We start from the raw sequence: 21105 nt of genomic DNA on the forward strand, positions 1-21105 counted from the left end.
CATGTCCAGTTCTAACTGTTGCTTCCTGACCTGCATATAGGTTTCTTAAAAGGCAGGTCAGGTGGTCTGGTATGCCCATCTCTTTCAGAATGTTCCACAGTTTATTGTGATCCACACAGTCAAAGGCTTTGGCATAGTCAATAAGGCAGAAATGGATGTTTTCTGGAACTCTCTTGCTTTTTCCATGATCCAGCGGATGCTGGCAATTTGATCTCTGGTGCCTCTGCCTTTTCTAAAACCAGCTTGAATATATGGAAGTTCACGGTTCATGTGTTGCTGAAGCCTGGCTTGGAGAATTTTGAGCATGACTTTACTAGCTTGTGAGATGAGTGCAATTGTACGGTTGTTTGAGCATTCTTTGGCATTGCCTTTCTTTGGGAATGGAATGAAGACTGACCTTTTCCAGTCCTGTGGCCACTGCTGAGTTTTCCAAATTTGCTGGCATATTGAGTGCAGCACTTTCACAGCATCATCTTTCAAGATTTGAAATAGCTCAACTGGAATTTCATCACCTCCACTAGCTTTGTTCATAGTGATGCTTTCTAAGGCCCACTTGATTTCACATTCCAATATGTCTGGCTCTAGGTGAGTGATTACATTATCGTGATTATCTTGGTCTCATGCGAAGAGTTGACTCACTGGAAAAGACTCTGATGCTGGGAGGGATTGGGGGCAGAAGAAGGGGAAGACAGAGAATGAGATGGCTGGATGGCATCACCGACTTGATGGACATGAGTTTGAGTGTACTCCGGGAGTTGGTGATGGACAGAGAGGCCTGGCGTGCTGTGATTCATGGGGTCGCAAAGAGTCAGACATGACTGAGCAACTGAACTGAACTGAACAGTACTGATGTAGGAAACTGATGAGGCCCAACTTTTATACAGAAGGACTTCCATATCTGCAGTCACAGAACTCACAGATAAGGAGGGCTGACTATAATGGACTTGAGCTTTAGAAAATTTTGATATCCACGGGGATCTTGAATAAATGAACAAAACCGATGGATAGCAAGCTAAAAGTGTGTGTATTATATATGTAAAGCCAAACAACAAAACCAAAATAAAACCCACGAGATTTAGAACAGTCCAGTTTAGGAAAGCTGAGCATGCATTTACTGCTTGGCAACAGATTCTTCTTCCTTCTTAGGAGAAACTGTCCCCTGTTCTGAGTACACAGTGAACTTCTTTGTTTTGCTTGACAGTGTGCATCATATGGCATTTGGCCAGTTCCACCAGGATATCTGTCCCTGCAGGAAGGGAAGAGGATGTTCACCTGCATCATAAGGGGGGTACATGCTATTCATCACCCCAAATCAACTATGGGGAGGGACCTACTGGCCATGGAAGACCTACACACACTATAGATACTGATTTTGTTGTATCTCATTTCCTTTCTTATGTAAAGCATTGCTCTACAAGTGACTTGTGAGTTGAGTCTTTCTTGAAAACTCCAAACTTGTAAGAGTATGCTCACTTAAGTCTGTGAGCAAATACTTCTGATGGTTGGCATTATGACTTTTGCCATCCTTCATATCATGGGAAACCCCACTTGGGACTGGTAGTTTAGATCTTCCTTCCCAACAGATAGATTATCCTGTCTATGTCTGTTATATCTAGTTGTGTGATTCAAGTCCTCTATTTGCTTACTTATCTTTTGTCTAGTTGCTCTGCTGCTGCTGCTGCTAAGTCACTTCAGTCGTGTCCGATTCTGTGTGACCCCATAGATGGAAGCCCACCAGGCTCCCCCGTCCCTGGGATTCTCCAGGCAAGAACACTGGAGTGGGTTGCCATTTCCTTCTCCAATGTGTGAAAGTGAAAAGTGAAAGTGAAGTTGCTCAGTCGTGTCTGACCCTTAGCGACCCCATGGTCTGCCGTCTATCAGGCTCCTCCATCCATGGGATTTTCTAGGCAAGAGTACTAGAGTGGCTTGCCATTGCCTTCTCCACTAGTTGCCCTACTCATTATTAAAATCTGATAATGAAATCTTTATTATTTTAGAAATGTCTGTATCTCCCTTGAATTCTGTAACTATTGCTTCGGATAATCTGATGGTTTATTCTTAGGGGCATATTTTTATGATTAATTGCAATGCATATATTATTTTTTAAATTTTTAAAAATTTTAATTGGAAGCTAATTACTTTACAATGTTGTATTGGTTTTACCATACATTGACATGAATCTGCCCCAGGTGTACGTGTGTTCCCCATCTTGAAACCCCCCTCCCAACTCCCTCCCCATATCATCCCTCTGGGTCATCCCAGTGCACCAGCCCCAATCATCCTGTATCATGCATTGAACCTGGACTGGCGAGTTGTTTCACATATAATATACATGTTTCAATGCCATTCTCCCAAATTTCTATGTTTTCTTAATATATTGAAACTTTTATTAACATATTATGTCTTTTTTGGATCTTGAAAACTTTTTTGATTTAAGTATTTGATTTGTCTTATATTAGTATAGCCCACCCTTGCATGCACACTTTTTCCAGCATTTCCCTACCTATTTATGTCTTCAGATATAAAGTAAGTCTCTTGTAGGTAGCATATATATGAATCATGTTTTTTTTTTTTTATTTCATCCTGCCAGTCTTTTTCTTTTGATTGGAAAGTTTGTCCATGTATATATAAGTTACTTACTGATAAGGAGGGGCTTAATTTTTCTCTTTGTTCTATTATACATATCTTGTAGCTTATTTTGTCCCTCATTTCCTACATTACTGTCTTTTTTGTGCTCAGCTTTTTTTTTTTTTCCTAGTGAAACATTTTAATTCCCTTCTGATGTCCTTTTCAGTATATTCTATAACTATTTTTTTGGTTACCATGGGGATTATATTTAGCATCCTAACATTAAACGTTCTAATTTGAATTTATACCAGCTGAATTTCAATAACATAGTTACACTTCCATCCCCACTCTTTTCACTTATTGATGCCACCAAATTACATCTTTGCACATTTTGTGTCCAAAATCATAAGGTAATCATTTTTAATATATTAGTATCAAATTACTTAAAAAATAAAAAAGAGTTACAATCCAAAGTTATAATAATACTAGCTTTTAGACCAACAATTTTATAATGTATTAGTCCCATAAATCATATAGAACACCAAAAAAAATGGAGCCATAAACCGTTGTTACAATAATGCTAGCTTTCAGGATTGCCCATATATTTACCTTTACTGAAATTGTTCTTTCTTTATATAGCTTTCTAGTTACTCTCTGGTGTTCTTTTATTGCAACCTGCTGGAATCTTGTTAGAACTTCTTTCAGAACAAGCCTAGTAGTAACAGACTTCCTCAGGTTTTGTTTATCTGGGAATATTTCTTCCTCATGTTTGAAGGATATTTCTTACCAGATATGAGATTCTTGCTTGGAAGTTTTTTGTTTGTTTGTTTTGTTTTGTTTATTATAGCACTTTAAATATATGACTCACTGCCTATGACTTTCAATGTTTCTGGTTAGAAAACTACTGATGACATTATTGAGTATCCTTTGTATGTGATAATTCACTTATCTCTTGCACCTTTTGAGATTCTCTCTTCATCTCTGTCTTTCCACGATTTGATTACAGTATGTTTTGGTTTGAACCCCTTTGAGGTCATACAGCATGAAGTTGAATTTTTGGATATTAGTATTCAGCTTTTTCATGCATCGAACCTGGACTGGCGATTCGTTTCACATATGATAATATACATGTTTCAATGCCATTCTCCCAAATCATCCCACCCTTGCCCTCTCCCACAGAGTCCAAATGAATGTTCTATACATCTGTGTCTCTTGGAGGTGGGAGGGGGGTTCAAGATGGGGAACATATGTACACCTGGGGCAGATTCATGTCAATGTATGCCAAAACCAATACAATAATGTAATTAGCCTCCAATTAAAATAAATAAATTAAAAATAAATAAATAAAAATATTCAACTTTTTCAAAATATTTTGGAATTAATTTCATATGAAATGGTACTAAGTTTTCCAAAGTATTTCTTTAATAATGCATAATACCAGGGACATTTCTATTTGTCTCTTATTAACGTTCTGTTGATTTTTAAAATAGTCTTCCTATCCTTCAGAGAAACCATGTAATTCAGTGGGCTAAAAGGAGAACTAATCAATCTGAGATTATTTAATTTCTAATACATATATTTTGCTAATAAAGATGGGTGATTTCTACCTACAATTTATACCATCATCCTTTGGGAGGAAAAATAAAATAATCAGCTAACACATGCATGTAATGAGACTCAAAAAGACTCAGAAAAATACACTATCCAGAAAACCTCCAAACTTCCACTAGTTTCTCAAGGTAAATGTTTAATTGTCAACTGTATTGAAGTTTTTTTTTTTTTTTTTAATGCTGCCTAGCCTTTTCACTCAACAGAGCAAACATTTAATAGTATTTTGGCAAATTTTAGTGATCTTTCTAGTAGTATATCCCCAATACATTAGCTTATTTAATCTATCCAAATAAATAAATGACTATTCTCTTTTGTCTACTTTTGTTTCTTTCTTAGAATGTTTATTTTTTGGCTGTGGTAAGTTGTTGCTACACACAGGCTTTCTCCAGTTGTGGCAGGTGGAGGCTACTTTCTTGTGGTGTGCAGGCCTCTTATTGTGGTGGCTCCTCTTATTGTGGAGCACAGGCTCTAGGCCTGGGCTTCAGTAGTTGCAATGTATGGGCTCAGTAGTTAAGGCAGGCGGGCTCTAGAGCGCATGATCAGTAGTTGTGATGTGCAGGCTTGCTCCGAGACATGTGGGATTTTCCCAAACTGGGGATCAAACCGGTGTCCCTTGCAATGCAGGGCAGATTCTTAACCACTGAGCAATCAGGGAAGCTCTACTTTTGTTTATTTGGGTGCTGCTTTTTTTTTTTTTTTTCCTGTATTATTGTCTGTAGTTTGTATATGTCATCAGGACATTTGAGTGCTCTGAAAAATAAAATTGTAATTACATATCAAAATACTTCTGAAAAATAACATCCTTGGTGTTTCTCAGGGGCAAACATCTTGTCATCATGTTTTGTAATGTATTATTCACAAATAATATTACAGAAGCGGTATATTTACACATTTTAGAAATGTCAAATTTTAAATATTTTTCTTACATATTATACATTTTTATAGTCCTCAGAACATAAAATTTTCCTTTGCTTTGCACGGCATTCCCTACTACCCTGTTGCATATATCCAGATATAGTGTTATTACATGAATTGAGTTCAAATAAATAAAAGTGATCATTTTCTCTAAATACTTACAGAATGACAGTCCAGTTGTCCAGCTTTTAAAACTGGACTTTTCCTCATGTAGCAGGTGTCAGAAAAAAATAAGTTGTCTGAATTATACTGTTGTAAACAAAAACTGATTTCACATTCGCAATGCTAGATTCAGCATTTACAACGAAAAGAAAAAGAAAGGGAAAGAGCCCTAAAATTGAGCTTTTATCAGTGTGTCATGTCTAGATTGAAATCTCTGTAGCATTCTTGAATAACTGCTCTTCACTCCAGATACGAAGATGATTAAAGCTTGATTCTTGCCTTCAAGAAAAGCAGAGTGCACTATCTATTAATGCAGGGAGATAATAAGTATATAAATATGGGAGATGATAGATAACTTGCTCAAAGAGAGTATAAATGAGTATAATAGAGTATGGTAAGCATATTTGGGAGCCCAGAAGAACCAACAACCAGAACCTGCTGGAGCAGAAGAGGAAAAGAAAGGGTCAGGTTATGGAGTTTTACAAAAAAGTTGTCAATTTGGTTCATCTTTTAAGATGATTTCATAGCTTTATGATTTTACCTCTTTCTGAATAAACACACTTATGTGTGCATGAGTGTATACACACACACACAAACACACACAGAGACACACACATGGTTAGTTGTAATGGAGATAAGACTGAAAAAAGTCAGATTAGATAAACACCTTCAAGGGATGTTTTGAGTATTAAAATTTGGTCCTATAATGTTCAGTTGCCTCAGAAGCTAGTACTGCCAGAATGAAGAATATTATTTTCACTTACATTTAATTTAAACTTAAGTCCACATGTTAATTAAATTTTAAGTGCTTAGTAAATAATGACAAGTAGTTATAATCAGGGCTTCAACATTTAAAAGTATATGTGTACCAGGAAAACAGCTTTATAAACCAAAATATGTTAAATAGCAAAATAACTAAAGGAATAATTTGCTTTCATTTTTTCTCCTGATGAAACTTTGTTGGGTAGTAATGAGGTTACTTTATTTATGAAAGTTATATGTTTCAAATGTTAAAGCTGCACAAATGAATAACATATCTTCTGGACCAACACAGATATACTGGTGAAAAATGTGGAAATGTTCCAGTTGATCCAAGGGCTGGAAGTGTACAGAAATGAGAAGGTACCATTGTAATCAAGATCTTCTGTGGTTGTGGAATGACTTCAGGTACTGGATTTTCAATCTCCAGCACACGAAAAAAAATCAGTTCAGCAGTATAATCTATTAAAACTGGAAAGTCCTCTGAGAATAACATAGATCATAGATATGTAACATGACATTTTGCTCATGAAGTGAGAAGCCAAAGTGAAACTGCACAGTTGGTATCAATGTAGAAAGTCACCAAATGCACTGATGTGCCTATTGCCGATGCTTATGGATTACATAGTTTGGGGGGATTTTTCCAAATGAAAATTTTTGTGAATATTGATAGCTTTCACCTCTTGAATCCTAAATACGTTTACATGTTTTTGTTTTTTCATGATCATTAAGTAGTGATAGAAGATTGTTTTAAAGTCTATAATGATTATATTTTATTTTCTTTTTCTCATATACCCTATAATTAATTTCAGGACAATTTGGACCAGTTTACTAGTTTATAATTTCCAAATTATTATCCATATTTCTTTAATCTCATTGTCTGCTGATGAGCGGGGCTGTGCTCCCTCACTGTTAGTTGTTTGACCTGAGGTAGCCCAGTTCTGGGGTCTGCAAGCTCTATGGTAGAGCTCCTGGAGATCTCCAAGAAGAGGACTTATGCCAATACGTGCCTCCTAGGACACTAGTGCCAGTGCCCCCGTCCCCATGGCAGGCCACTGATGACCCATGTCTCCACTGGAGGCCCTCAATCACTCACAGGCAGGTTTGGCTCAGTCTGTCACAAGAATAGATTTCATAGTTTTTCTTCTTTCTCCATGCTCCTCTCGTGGTCCCACTGTTTGATGCTGCGCTTCTCTCTGGGGAGAGGTTTTGGTCTGGCTGATTCACTCTTTTAAACATTTTGTGGTCAGAATCATGGTTCTTTCCTGGGGCTCCCACCTGTCCTGGCACCAGCCAAAGGACAGAGAAGCCTGACATGCTACAGTTCACGGGGTCACAAAGAGTCAGACACGATTTAGTGACTTAATAACAACAATCCTTATTTCAGCTCTACTAATAACTGACAGTGTAATTGTGGACAGGTTATCTATCCTATATAGCCGAAATTCTCAATGCCAGTTATTGCCATTTTCAACCAAGTAATACTTTATTGTTCATATTGTGGGCTGTTGGAGGAGGTGTATCGTGTGTATTGAAGGATGCTTAGCAGCACTTCAGGCTTCTATTCTATTGTTTCCAGTAGTAACCTCCCAGTCATAACAATCAAAAATACTATAAATATCACAAAATATTTTCTGGGGGACAAAGGCATCATGTTCGTAAGTCACAGATATAGACCCTCTTTAAATCCAGTGTCTTCAGCAGTACTATGCATATTTGAAGCTTCAGTTCAGTTCAGTTCAGTTCAGTCGCTCAGTCGTGTCCGACTCTCCGCGACCCCATGAATCACAGCACGCCAGGCCTCCCTGTCCATCACCAACTCCCGGAGTACACTCAAACTCATGTCCACAGAGTCGGTGATGCCATCCAGCCATCTCATTCTCCGTCGTCCCCTTCTCCTCCTGCCCCCAACCTTTCCCAGCATCAGAGTCTTTTCCAGTGAGTCAACTCGTCTCATGAGGTGGCCAAAGTATTGGAGTTTCAGCTTTAGCATCAGTCCCTCCAATGAACATCCAGGATTGATCTCCTTTAGAATGGACTGGTTGGATCTCCTTGCAGTATAAGGGACTCTCAAGAGTCTTCTCCAACACCACAGTTCAAAAGCATCGATTCTTCGGCGATCAGCTTTCTTCACAGTCCAACTCTCACATCCATACATGACCACGGGAAAAACCATTGCCTTGACTAGACGGACCTTGGTCGGCAAAGTAATGTCTCTGCTTTTTAATATACTATCAAGGTTGGTCATAACTTTCCTTCCAAGGAGCAAGCGTCTTTTAATTTCATGGCTGCAATCAGCATCTGCAGTGATTTTGGAGCCCAAAAAAACAAAGTCTGACACTGTTTCCACTGTTTTTCCATCTATTTCCCATGAAGTGATGGGACCAGATGCCATGAAAATATGTAGTTCCTGATTATCAGTAAATGTTAGCTATTCTCATTGTTTTGACTTTGTTACATGTTAATATATAGATATGTTTTTCTTTTTGAAATATGTGTCTATAAATTATAGAGGTATGTTTCATAAAGGAATATTTTATTATTTATAAATTATACATATATGTTTTCTGTGACTGCTAGAAAAATAAATTATGAATAGAGTTGTGACTATATTACATTTTTATGGGAAATGGAAGAATGAGAAGACATGCCTTACTCAAGTGGGTAGGTACAACTCTGTGCTTTTGAGAAGACAGAAATGGCAAAGCCCCAAGAGTAAGCAATAATTATTCTTGTGAAATTTGAAAACCCTGAATATTACTATTAAACAAGGAGATGCTAATTGAGTGAATGGAAATACGTAGTAAATGTAGATGTGCACTGAATAGATAATTTTGGAAGTAAGAATATAGATGTTGGAGCTGGAAAAGTTTTGCCAAGTAGAGACAGGTTGTTATATTTCTTTTTAATATAAGCAATGTTGCACATCGTTTTTGTTTTTGCATCTTAGCTAGACTGCAGGTGAGTATGACCTACCATCAAAAAACAGAACCTCAAACTGAGATAAAAGAAACCATGTTTTAATCTATTCTCATTTGTTACTGAAAGGGGTAGCTATATGTAATATGACTGGGAAATGAGCTCAGCGTCTTCATTATTTTGGGCTACTATGACAGAATACCATTGAATGAGTACCTTAGAGGGAGAAATATTTCTCACAGTTCTAAAGGCTGGCTCAAGGTACCAGAGTTCTGATGCAAATATTGAAAGGGATGAGGATGTCAAATAAAGAACTAGAAAAGTGTGTGCAAAGCTACATGTGATATATTGCATGTTTTGAATGAAAAATAAAAACAAGAATAAATCACGGCAATTGTACAGTTAGTCTATATTATTAGAAGTCATTCTTGCTTTAATTTTTGGAAGGTTAGGGGTAACTACAAGATAGAATGGATTGCAGGGAGGGGGCCTCTGGGATGCTGGAACATTCTGTTTCTGGAGTAATTTGAAAACAGATTAAATATTACTAGATTCTTCTAAATGTACTCCTATGTCATCTCTTTTACCCATAACAATTTTTCCAGATAAGATATAGAATATCATATTTCTAAAAGCACAATTAAAAGCATATTTCTAAAAGATTGCATTGCAATGCTTGCTACCCTGCATAGATTTTTTTCTTAGTTCTAATTAAAATATATATTCTAACAAACCAATATAATATTGTAAAATAATTAGCCTCCAATAAAAAAAGACATATATATATATATATATATATTCTATACTGTCCTCTTTGAAATTATCTTGATGCAATTTAAAATGTTCCAACTTCTCATTTTCTTATACTCTCTGACAGAATTGAATATTCTAAAACAATACATCAAAGTGATATTAGATCCAGACTGGCCTAAGAGTCATGCATGTCCTCTCAATATCTCTCCAAATCCAGTACAGTTTACTCAGTATGTTCTAACTATAGTGGTGATTTGTTGGTCCTCAAACACACCAAGGTTTTCCTATATCAGTGCCTTAGATAAATCAGTTTTGTTTGTCTAAGACATTCTTCCAGCAATACTTTACTTGGTTAAGATAGAGTTTTTATAGAGTTATAAGTGAAAGCTGAAAGGTCACCCAATTAGAGAGGAAATTCATGGTCTCACCATATGTCTCATCCTGCCCCTCATATTAGTCTTTACTCTGTCATAGCACATAATTCATTTCCTTATAACATGATCACAGTCTAAATTTACTTTGCTACTTGATTATTATATTCTCATTTTCTCTCTTAAATGAAGTTCCAAGAAAACAGAAGCCCTGTTTACTTTATTCAGAAGGACTCAGAACTATTTTCTCAGAAACCAAATACCAATAATTATTTTAACAAATTACTTGAAATTATGTTGTATAAAAACTAAAAACCAGTAATATAAATCAAACAAAGATGTTATATAATTTTAGAAGCAATAATAATTGAAAATTATTTGCGTCTATGACCATTTCCTATAAGGGAAAGGATATTATAGGTTGCTTACCTCAAACATCTCATTTTATAAAAAGAAACTGCATATCTAAACAGGTTAAAAAACTTAGCCAATGTCTAATATTTTACAATAATAATTCCTAAATTACTTACCTTTTTCTATAAATTTATTTTTAATGTAACAGTACTTGGATTAAAAAATACTTATCAATATTATATATCCTATTGTATTTTTTATTGAATTAACCAAGAGATGATTAGGTAAAATATAACAATTCCATCTACTTAGAAATCCTTCCAGGGAGTATGAGAGAGCTTTTGGAAAATAAATCATTTGGTGAATGTATAGCAAGTATAAAAATGAATTGTAAGTAAGAATTCATTATAGAAATAACATTGATTTCCAGGTTAGTAGAATGATAGGATACACAGAAAATTATGCTTTGTGATCGCTGTGAACATATCATATATTCAATGTAAAAAGTAAAATTTTTATGTACCAGTCATTTTCAGTCAAGTAATACGAAAATATAACATATATCGTCAAGAAAATAAATTTGGTATGATTATACATTCATTTTTAACAATATTTCTGAGTATATTTTTCTTACATATTTTAACACTATTATCAAGCTACAGTTAAAAACCAAAATCCCATCTTAGCAAGGAACTTCTGCCTTCAAAAATGATTTTGTACATTTCCATGATCAAACCTCCTCTGATGGAAAGCTAATTATAGGTTTCAATATGCACCTGGGTGAAAATTAACTTTTAAGCAGCCTTTAAAATAAATGGTTTTTAATTATTATCATTATGCAAAAGCTGCATAAATGCCTTTAATTGTACTTATAAAGTAACATTTGCTATAATCACCTCTAATATCCAGGAGAAACTACAATGTATTTTTTTCTTTTTATTATTAAAATAAAAATAGAAGTAATCCTCTATTGATTCACAGGTCATTTATGAACACACATATTATAATTGAAATGCATCAACTGCTAAAATTTAACATGTATTAATAGTTACTCAAAATTGAGCTTAAAGTTTCCAGAAAATAAGTTTATTTACTGGAAGAAGATTAAAAGTATTTTGTATTGTATCTTTTTTTTTGTAATTAATTTATTTTTTATTGGAGGCAAATTATTTTACAATATTAAATTGGTTGGTTTTGCCATACATTGAAATGAATTCGCCCCGGGTTTACATAAGTTCCCCCTCCTGAACCCCCCTCCCACCTCCCTCCTCCCTTTATCCTCCCTCTGGGTCATCCCCGCATGCCAGCCCCCAGCATCCTATAACATGCATTGACCCTGAACTAGTGATTCATTTCACATATGACAACATACATGTTTCAATGACATTCTCCCAAATCATCACACCCTCACCCTCTCCCACAGAGTCCCAAAGACTGATCTATACATCTGTGTCTCTTTTGCTGTCTTGTATACAGGGTTATCATTTGAATCTTTCTAAATTCCATATATATGCGTTAGTATGCTGTATTGGTGTTTTTCTTTCTGGCTTACTTCACTCTGTATAATAGGCTCTAGTTTCATCCACCTCATTAGAACTGATTCAAATGCATTCTTTTTAATGGCTGAATAATACTCCATTGTGTATATGTACCAAAGACAAATGGATAAGAAAGCTTTGTATTGTATCTTTTAAGACATAATATTGCTAAAAATTACTGTGTCTGTCTGTGTATGAGTTAGGGAATAATGTTTCCACAATATTTTGCTAAAAGACAAAATATACTAATGGTCTATTTTTATTTACACTTAAAAATTTAAAAGATATGCAAGCAAATTAAAAATACCTTTAAAGTAGCAGCTTGAGGTTGAAATTATGAAAGGGTGGTCAAGAGAGGCAAAAGGTCATGATAATATGAGGTGTTGTAGCAGCTGATTAAACTTTAGTTCTTTTGTGCTTCTTTTGATTTCTCTCCCTCTTCAGCTACTTTTTATAAGAAATGTGTAAAAGATGAGGATGTGGTATTTTAAAAACACTTTCAATTTTTTCACTTTTGGGTTGAAAAACTATTATTCCAGACAATTATTTAGAGTAGTTATCAATGACTAAATTTAACTGTGATGTTTTTTTAATATTGTATGTAATTACAAATCTAGTATCTGTCAGAAAATTCTAACTTTAATTCATTAAATCTTGAATACTTATATCATAAAACAGTGAAAAATAATAGCTACCATTCTAATACTTCAAATTGAAGACAGAAACTATAGCTTGCAGGCATTCTAATTGTTACATTAAATGATTTGGAGGTAGAGGCTAAGATCTGTGAATTTTGATTCTGCTTACTGCTGTTTAATATTATTTCCAGCATTTGCTTGGAATGGAGCCTTTATTAATAAAGACATAATAATTCCTACTTTGACTTTTTTCTCCATTCCTTTCTTTTAATTTTTTTTTTTTTTACATTTAGGCCATGCTGCGTGGCATGTGGTATCTTAACTTCCTGACCAGGAATCAAACCCATACACCCTGAGGTGGAATTCTGTATTCTTAGCTTATTGGACTGCCAGGGAAATCCCTAGTAAATTCTACATTAAGAGAGGCAGGTTTATTTGAAAACTCACTCCCCTGTGGGTCCAGTCTACTTTGGGTTGTTTTATCCTCCTGAAAATCCCTTAAATTGATTCACATAGATTTGTGTTAATAGAAGAGAGTTACTAAACACCAAGTAAATGAGAGGATAACTTCATCTATGAAAACATTATTGGATAGTAATCATTAGTTCATAGATCTATCTCAGAAGAAAGACTCATGGTATATTTGTATATATCAAACAGTAATGGTATATTTTTAGTTTTTAAACTTTTTAATTTTATTTTTAATGGTATGTTCCTCAAAAATGATAGAGATAGAGAGCAAATGCATTTTAATGTAAAATAATGGAGAAATGGCCTGAGAGAAAACTGCTCATGTGAAACGGGACATTTAATACAACCACGGTAGATAATTTTTAACAGGAATAAACAGGTTGAGGTAATAGCCATTCCTATGTATCCATGTAGACCAAGGAATAAAAGAACCAGAATTGTCTTCATCAGTTCAGTTCAGTCACTCAGTCGTGTCTGGCTCTTTGCAACCCCATGGACTTCTGCACGCCCAGCTTCCCTATCCATCACCAACTCCTGGAGCTTACTCAAACTCACGTCCATTGAGTTGGTGATGCCATCCAACCATCTCATCCTCTGTTGTTCCCTTTTCCTCCTGCCTTCAATCTTTCCCAGCATCAGGGTCTTTTCAAATGAGTCAGTTCTTCCTATCAGGTGGCCAAAGTACTGGAGTTGTCTTCATATATGTTTTCAATTAAATTAATTATACTAACAATGTGCTTTACCTTCATAAGTTATATCAGGGCTTCCCTGGTGGCTCAGATGGTAAAGAATCTGCTTGCAGTGCAGAAGACATGAGTTAGATCCCTGGGTCAGCAAGGTCACTTGGAGAAGGAAATAGCTACCTGCTCCAGCATACTTGCCTGGGACATCCCATTGACAGAGGAGCCTGGTGAGTTACAGTCTGTGGACCACAGAATCAACAAGATTTCAGTTCAGTTCAGTTAGGTTCAGTCGCTCAGTCATGTCCGACTCTTTGCAACCCCATTAATCACAGCACGCCAGGTCTCCCTGTCCATCACCAACTCCCGGAGTACACTCAAACTCATGTCCATCGAGTCAGTGATGCCATCCAGCCATCTCATTCTCTGTCGTCCTCATCTCCTTACACCCCCAATCCCTCCTGGAATCAGACTCTTTTCCAGTGAGTCAACTCGTCACATGAGGTGGCCAAAATATTGGAGTGTCAGCTTTAGCATCAGTCCCTCCAATGAACACCCAGGATTGATCTCCTTTAGAATGGATTGGTTGGATCTCCTTGCAGTCCAAGGGACTCTCAAGAGTCTTCTCCAACACCACAGTTCAAAAGCAACAATTCTTCAGCAATCAGCTTTCTTCACAGTCCAACTCTCACATCCATCCATGACCATGGGAAAAACCATAGCCTTGACTGAATGGACCTTGGTTGGCAAAGTAATGTCTCTGCTTTTTAATATACTATCAAGGTTGGTCATAACTTTCCTTCCCAGGAGTAAGCTTCTTTTAATTTCCTGGCTTCAATCAACATCTGCAGTGATTTTGGAGCCCCCCAAAATAGAGTCTGACACTGTTTTCACTGTTTCCCCATCTTTTTCCCATGAAGTGATGGGACCAGATGCCATGATCTTCATTTTCTGAATGTTGAGCTTCAAGCCAAACTTTTCAATCTCCTCTTTCACTTTCATCAAGAGGCCTTTGAGTTCCTCTTCACTTTCTGCCATAAGGGTGGTGTCATCTGCATATCTTAGGTTATTGATATTTCTCCCAGCAATCTTGATTCCAGCTTGTTCTTCTTCCAGCCCAGCGTTCCTCATGATGTACTCTGCATAGAAGTTAAATAAGCAGGGTGACAATATACAACCTTGATGTACTCCTTTTCCTATTTGAAACCAGTCTGTTTTTCCATGTCCAGTTCTGACTGTTGCTTCCTGACCTGCATACAGGTTTCTCAAGAGGCAGGTCAGGTGGTCTGGGATTCCCATCTCTTTCAGAATGTTCCACAGTTTACTGTGATCCACACAGTCAAAGGCTTTGGCATTGTCAATGAAGCAGAAATAGATATTTTTCTGGAACTCTCTTGCTTTCTCCATGATCCAGCAGATGTTGGCAATTTGATCTCTGGTTCCTCTGCCTTTTCGAAAACCTGCTTGAACATCTGGAAGTTCACGGTTCACATATTGCTGAAGCCTGGCTTGGAGAATTTTGAGCATGACTTTACTAGCTTGTGAGATGAGTGCAATTGTGTGGTAGTTTGAGCATTCTTTGGCATTCTCTTTCTTTGTGACTGGAATGAAGACTGACCTTTTCCAGTCCTGTGGCCACTGCTGAGTTTTCCAAATCTGCTGGCATATTGAGTGCAGCACTTTCTCAGCATCATCTTTCAGCATTTGAAATAGCTCAATTGGAATTCCATCACCTCCACTAGCTTTGTTCGTAGTGGTGCTCTCTAAGGCCCACTTGACTTCACATTCCAAGATGTCTGGCTCCAGGTGAGTGATCATGCCATTGTGACTATCTTGGTTGTGAAGATCTTTTTTGTACAGTTCTTCTGTGTATTCTTGCCACCTCTTCTTAATATCTTCTGCTTCTGTTAGGTCCATACCATTTCTGTCCTTTATCGAGCCCATCTTTGCATGAAATGTTCCCTTGATATCTCTAATTTTCTTGAAAAGATCTCTTGTGTTTCCTATTCTGTTGTTTTCCTCTATTTCTTTGCATTGATCGCTGAGGAAGGCTTTCTTATCTCTCCTAGCTATTCTTTGGAACTCTGCATTCAGATGCTTATATCTTTGCTTTTCTCCTTTGCTTTTTGCTTCTCTTCCTTTCACAGCTATTTGTAAGGCCTCCTCAGACAGCCATTTTGCTCTTCTGCATTTCTTTTCCATGGGGATGGTTTTGGTCCCTGTCTTCTGTACAATGTCATGAACCTCCATCCAGAGTTCATCAGGCACTCTATATATCAGATCTAGTCCCTTCAATCTATTTCTTACTTCCACTGTATAATCATAAAGGATTTGATTTAGGTCATATCTGAATGGTCTAGTGTTTTGCCCTATTTTCTTCAATTTAAGTCTGAATTTGGCAATAAGGAATTCATGATCTGAGCCACAGTCAGCTCCTTGTCTTGTTTTTTGACTATATAGAACTTCTCCATCTTTGGCTACAAAGAATATAATCAATCTGATTTCGGTGTTGACCATCTGGTGATGTCCATGTGTAGAGTCTTCTCTTGTATTGGAAGACATTGTTTGCTATGACCAGTGCATTGTCTTGGCAAAACTCTATTAGCCTTTGCCCTGGTTCATTTCGTGCTCCAAGGCCAAATTTGCCCGTTACTCCAGGTGTTTCTTGACTTCCTATTTTTGCATTCCAGTCCCCTATAATGAAAAGGACATCTTTTTTGGGTGTTAGTTCTAAAGATTTAGTGACTAGCAATTAGAGCAACAGCATACATAGTCCAATACTTCATAGGGCTCATTTCACCAAGCACTGAATGAATAAGGGTATATACATTGTTTGTAGTTTGCATAACCTCATTGTGCATTGATTTCTTGGGCTATAGGGCAATAACTACTGCCATGGACAAAACCAAGCGGAAACCTCTGAAACTTCACTCATTCTTTTGTAAATATAAACAAGCTGCATCCCAATGAATGATTCAGTTCAGTTCAGTCACTGAGTTTCCTCCAACTCTGTGACCCATGGACTGCAGCACGCCTGGCTTCCCTGTCCTTCACTATCTCCCAGAATTTGCTTAAACTCACATCAACCAAGTCTATGATGCCATTGAACCATCTCATCCTCTGTCCTCCACTTATACTCCTGCCTTCAATCTGTCCTAGGATCATGGTCATTTCCAATGCATCAGCTCCTAACATCAGGTGGCCAAAGTATTGGAGCTTCAGCTTCAGCTTCAGTCCATCCAATGAATATTCAGAACTGATTTCCTTTAGGATGGACTGGTTGGATCTCCTTGTAGTCCCAAGGACTCTCAAGAGTCTTCTCCAACACTACATTTCAAAAGCATCGATTCTTTGATGTTCAACCTTCTTTACGGTCCAACCCTCATAACCATACATGACTACTGGAAAAACCAGAACTTTGACTAGATGGACATTTGTCAGCAAAATAATGTCTCTGCTTTTTAATATGCTGTTTAGGTCACTCATAGTTTTTTTCCCCAGGAGCAAGCATTTTTTAATTTCATGGATGCAGTCGCCATATGCAGTGATTTTGGAGCCCTCCCCCAAAATAAAGTCTGTCACTGTTTCCATTGTTTCCTCATCTATCTGCCATGAAGTGATGGGACCCGATGCCATGGCCTTCATTTTGTGAATGTTTGGTTTTATGCCAGCTTTTTCACTATGCTCTTTCACGCTCCTTTGGCATTGAAACATGTATATTATCATATGTGAAATGAATCACCAGTCCAGGTTCAACGCATGATACAGGATGCTCGGGGCTGGTACACAGGGAAGATCCAGAGGGAGGATATGGGGAGGTAGGAGGGGGGTTCAAGAAGGGGAACACAAGTACACCCAGGGCGAATTCATGTCAATGTATTAATCTCATGTAACGAGTTGACTCACTGGAAAAGACTCTGATGCTGGGAAGGATTGGGGGCAGGAGGAGAAGGGGATGACAGAGATGAGATGGCTGGATGGCATCACCGACTCTATGGACATGAATTTGAGTGAACTCTGGGAGTTGGTGATGGACAGTGAGGCCTGGCATGCTGTGATTCATGGGGTAGCAGAGTTGGACATGACTAAGCAACTGAACTGAACTGAACTGATGGCAAAACCAACCAATATAATATTGTAAAGTAATTAGCCTCCAATAAAAAAAAATTTAATAAAACCACCACAAAAAAAGAAGCTCTTTATTTTCTCTTCTCTTTCTGCCATAACTGTGGTGTTATCTGCATATCTGAGGTCATTGATATTTCTCCCAGCAATCTTGATTTCAGCTTGTCCTTCATCCAGCCCAGCATTCCACATGCTGTTCTCTGCCTGTAAGTTACATAAGAAAGGCGACAATATGCAGCCTTAATGTACTCGTACTTCTTTTCCAATTTGAAACCAGTTCATTGTTCCAAATCCGGTTCTAACAGTTGCTACTTGACCTGCATACAGGTTTCTCAGGTGGTCTAGTATTCCTATTTCTTTAAGACTTTTCCACAGTGTTGTGATCCACACAGTCTAAGGATTTAGTGTAGTAAATGAAGCAGAAGTAGATTTATTTTTTCTGGAATTCTCTTGCTTTTTCTATGTTCCAATGGATATTGGCAATTTGATCTCTGGTTCATCTGCCTGTTCTAAATGATTGATTAGTACTCTGCCTGAAGAGTCAGACTGGACTAAGTGACTAACACTGTCCTAATAAGTGAACTATCTAAAAAGTAGGGGCATATTATTGCCTTTCCTACTCTCCTCAACTTTTTGTCTAGAGCTGATATTTAACAAATGCATCAATAAATAGAGTATGAAAATTTAAATGTTAAGTGGTCATATTGGAATACTGTTTCCTAGTTGATATGCCTGATGAAATAGTTCCTTTCTCAAACCATGAAACTTATTTTTGACCAATCCCATATTCTTTAGTGCTTACATTATGTATTTAGTTCACTTCAGTCGCTCAGTTGTCTCCAACTCTTTGCGACCCGATGAACCGCAGCACAACAGGCCTCCCTGTCCATCACCAACTCCTGGAATTTACCCAAACTCATGTCCATTGAGTCAGTGATGCCATCAAACCATCTCATCCTCTGTCATCCCCTTCTCGTCCTGCCCCCAGTCTTTCCCAGCATCAGGGTCTTTTCAAATGAGTCAGCCCTTTGCATCAAGTGACCAAAGTACTGGAGTTTCAGCTTCAACATCAGTCCTTCCAATGAACACCCAGGACTCATCTCCTTTAGGATAGACTGGTTTGACCTCCTTGCAGTCCAAGGGACTCTCAAGAGTCTTCTCCAACATACATACATACTTTATTTAAAGTAGAGATGAGGCCTATTTGTCTTTCTCTGTTTAAAGCATAGAATTTTTCACTTGGTAATATCTTTATAATCTTTACATTGACATAAAAATCACAATTATTGAAAACATACGCACAAGAATTTTACAATTTGAGAATGTAGTTGCATTTATAAGATGAATATATTCACACATTTGGAAATACAGCAGCATATTTGGAATAGAATATTACAGTAAATAAGTATGATTTCATGCTGTTTACTGAATGAATATTAGTGAATTAAATTATGATGTTATATTCTTTTGAGATATTTTAATAAGGTGCATTTGAGAGTGGTAAAGCTTTTGAATAGATGATTTTGTTATTTCTTGAATAGTTGGTCACATATCTTAATAAGAAACACCTACAAAATGCATTTAGACCTACCTTTACCAAGGATATTTTGTCAAATATCTAAATATCTAAGAGCTTTATTAATGATATTTTGATATATGTATGTCTATCTATCCATCTATTTACATACATTTGTATCCAACAGCTGGAAAGACTCTAGAAATAAACCAATGTAAAGAGACCCAATTTAAATACAAATAAAAATTTCTTTTAAACTTTTAACTAATATGTATTTAATTTTTATAATATAATTCATCTCTTTGTCAAAGTATATTTGCATATTTATGTGCAGAATCTTATACTGACTACACTGGGTTTGAGAAGACATAGAAATTTAAAAATGTGAAAATAAAGGAAAATATCTTTCCACTCTTAATCTCAACATTCTAATGCACACTTTCCTCATCATCACGTATTATCCATTTGAAATATATCTATTTCTGTATTCACATATAAACATGATATATATGTAAATATAAATATATATATTTCAATATAGTATATTCAAATGTTTAATGAGTAATGTCTAGAAAATATTTTGATTATTGTATTTCCAAAATAATATACAATGTATATTATGAATAACTGAGATGAATGGCTATTTACAAATATTTATCTTTTAATATAGATAACATTGAACTACTGACATAATAGTTTCAAGACATCTGAAATTTCTCAATAACATATTGAACAGAAAGAAAAAAATTACTCCCAAAATAATATGTGAAATTCAATTGTTTGAAATATTGCAATATTCACTTTATAGAATTCAAACATTTTAAATTGTTTTAAGCCAATAGTATCATGAGAGATTTAGTGAAGTAAGAACATCTCATCAAGGATCAGTCCCTTGCAAACATACTGGATGCTATTTCCAATTAACCATATCTCTAATTTCAATTTTTCATTTGCCTCAAGTTTATTACTCTAAATTCAGTGAAATTTTGCTCTTAGTATTTTTACTCAAGCAAAAATACTATTGTTTGTGAATTTCTGAAACATAATAGACAATTATCCTTGGTCAAATTTCATTTAGTGAGTTATTATACTGCTTTGCTGTACATGAGTTAGGATCACTTATTTTTCTTACAGTATGAATGGAATCATTGCTGATTTCCTATGCATATAAGAATTGAATTTCTTCAGATAAATCTTATGTTTCTTTTGTGCCCACAGAGACATCTGGATACTCATCAGAAGTGTAAAAATCCCAACTAGAAGAAAAAAATAAATAATTATTGTTTCTTTTTTATTTTTATTATGGACATAGCAAGTTATGTTTGAAAAAAATAGCTCTTAAAATATTTCCCAAGTATCATATAGTTCTCTATCAATTTTCCTTATTTATATTGTCTAGCATCATATACATCCAATCAATATTGCATGGTTGAATAAACATAAAAGTATAGAAATTGAATTAATTCTACATTTTTTTACACACCACTGCCACATAATACTTCCAAAAAAGAAATTCTTAAAATCCCTTTGAATTTTTCAATAATAGTTTTTCACATGTATATGAAACACTTCTTCTATACACATATATACATATAAGACAAACCACATAAATTCTAATCCACATTTTTGTACAGTGGGACAAGAATGAAATGGAAATAATATATATATCCTTTCTAATAAAAGGAGTTTATTACAATTTAACTTCTTTGTGTGTTAAAATGACCA

At 36.0% G+C, this 21105-nt stretch overlaps 1 protein-coding gene across 3 annotated transcripts in view; it reads right to left on the reverse strand.

Annotated features, from left to right (window-relative positions):
• Window positions 1-16065: 16065 nt before the first annotated feature.
• Window positions 16066-21105, reverse strand: part of TECRL (trans-2,3-enoyl-CoA reductase like) — a 130455-nt gene continuing 125415 nt past the window's right edge. The window contains exons 12-13 of one of the 3 annotated variants that reach the window (XM_055434601.2): window positions 20513-20636; window positions 16066-16433 (exon numbers count right to left, since the gene is read on the reverse strand). In XM_055434601.2, coding sequence (XP_055290576.2) covers window positions 16358-16433; window positions 20513-20636 — 200 coding nt within the window. In that variant the 3' untranslated portion in view covers window positions 16066-16357. The other 2 variants (XM_055434602.2, XM_088836368.1) reach the window with 2 other exon arrangements.

Source organism: Moschus berezovskii, chromosome 5, assembly GCF_049115385.1.
Source record: "Moschus berezovskii isolate FMDL1 chromosome 5, NW_MosBer_1.0, whole genome shotgun sequence".
NCBI classification, from domain to species: Eukaryota; Metazoa; Chordata; class Mammalia; order Artiodactyla; family Moschidae; genus Moschus; species Moschus berezovskii.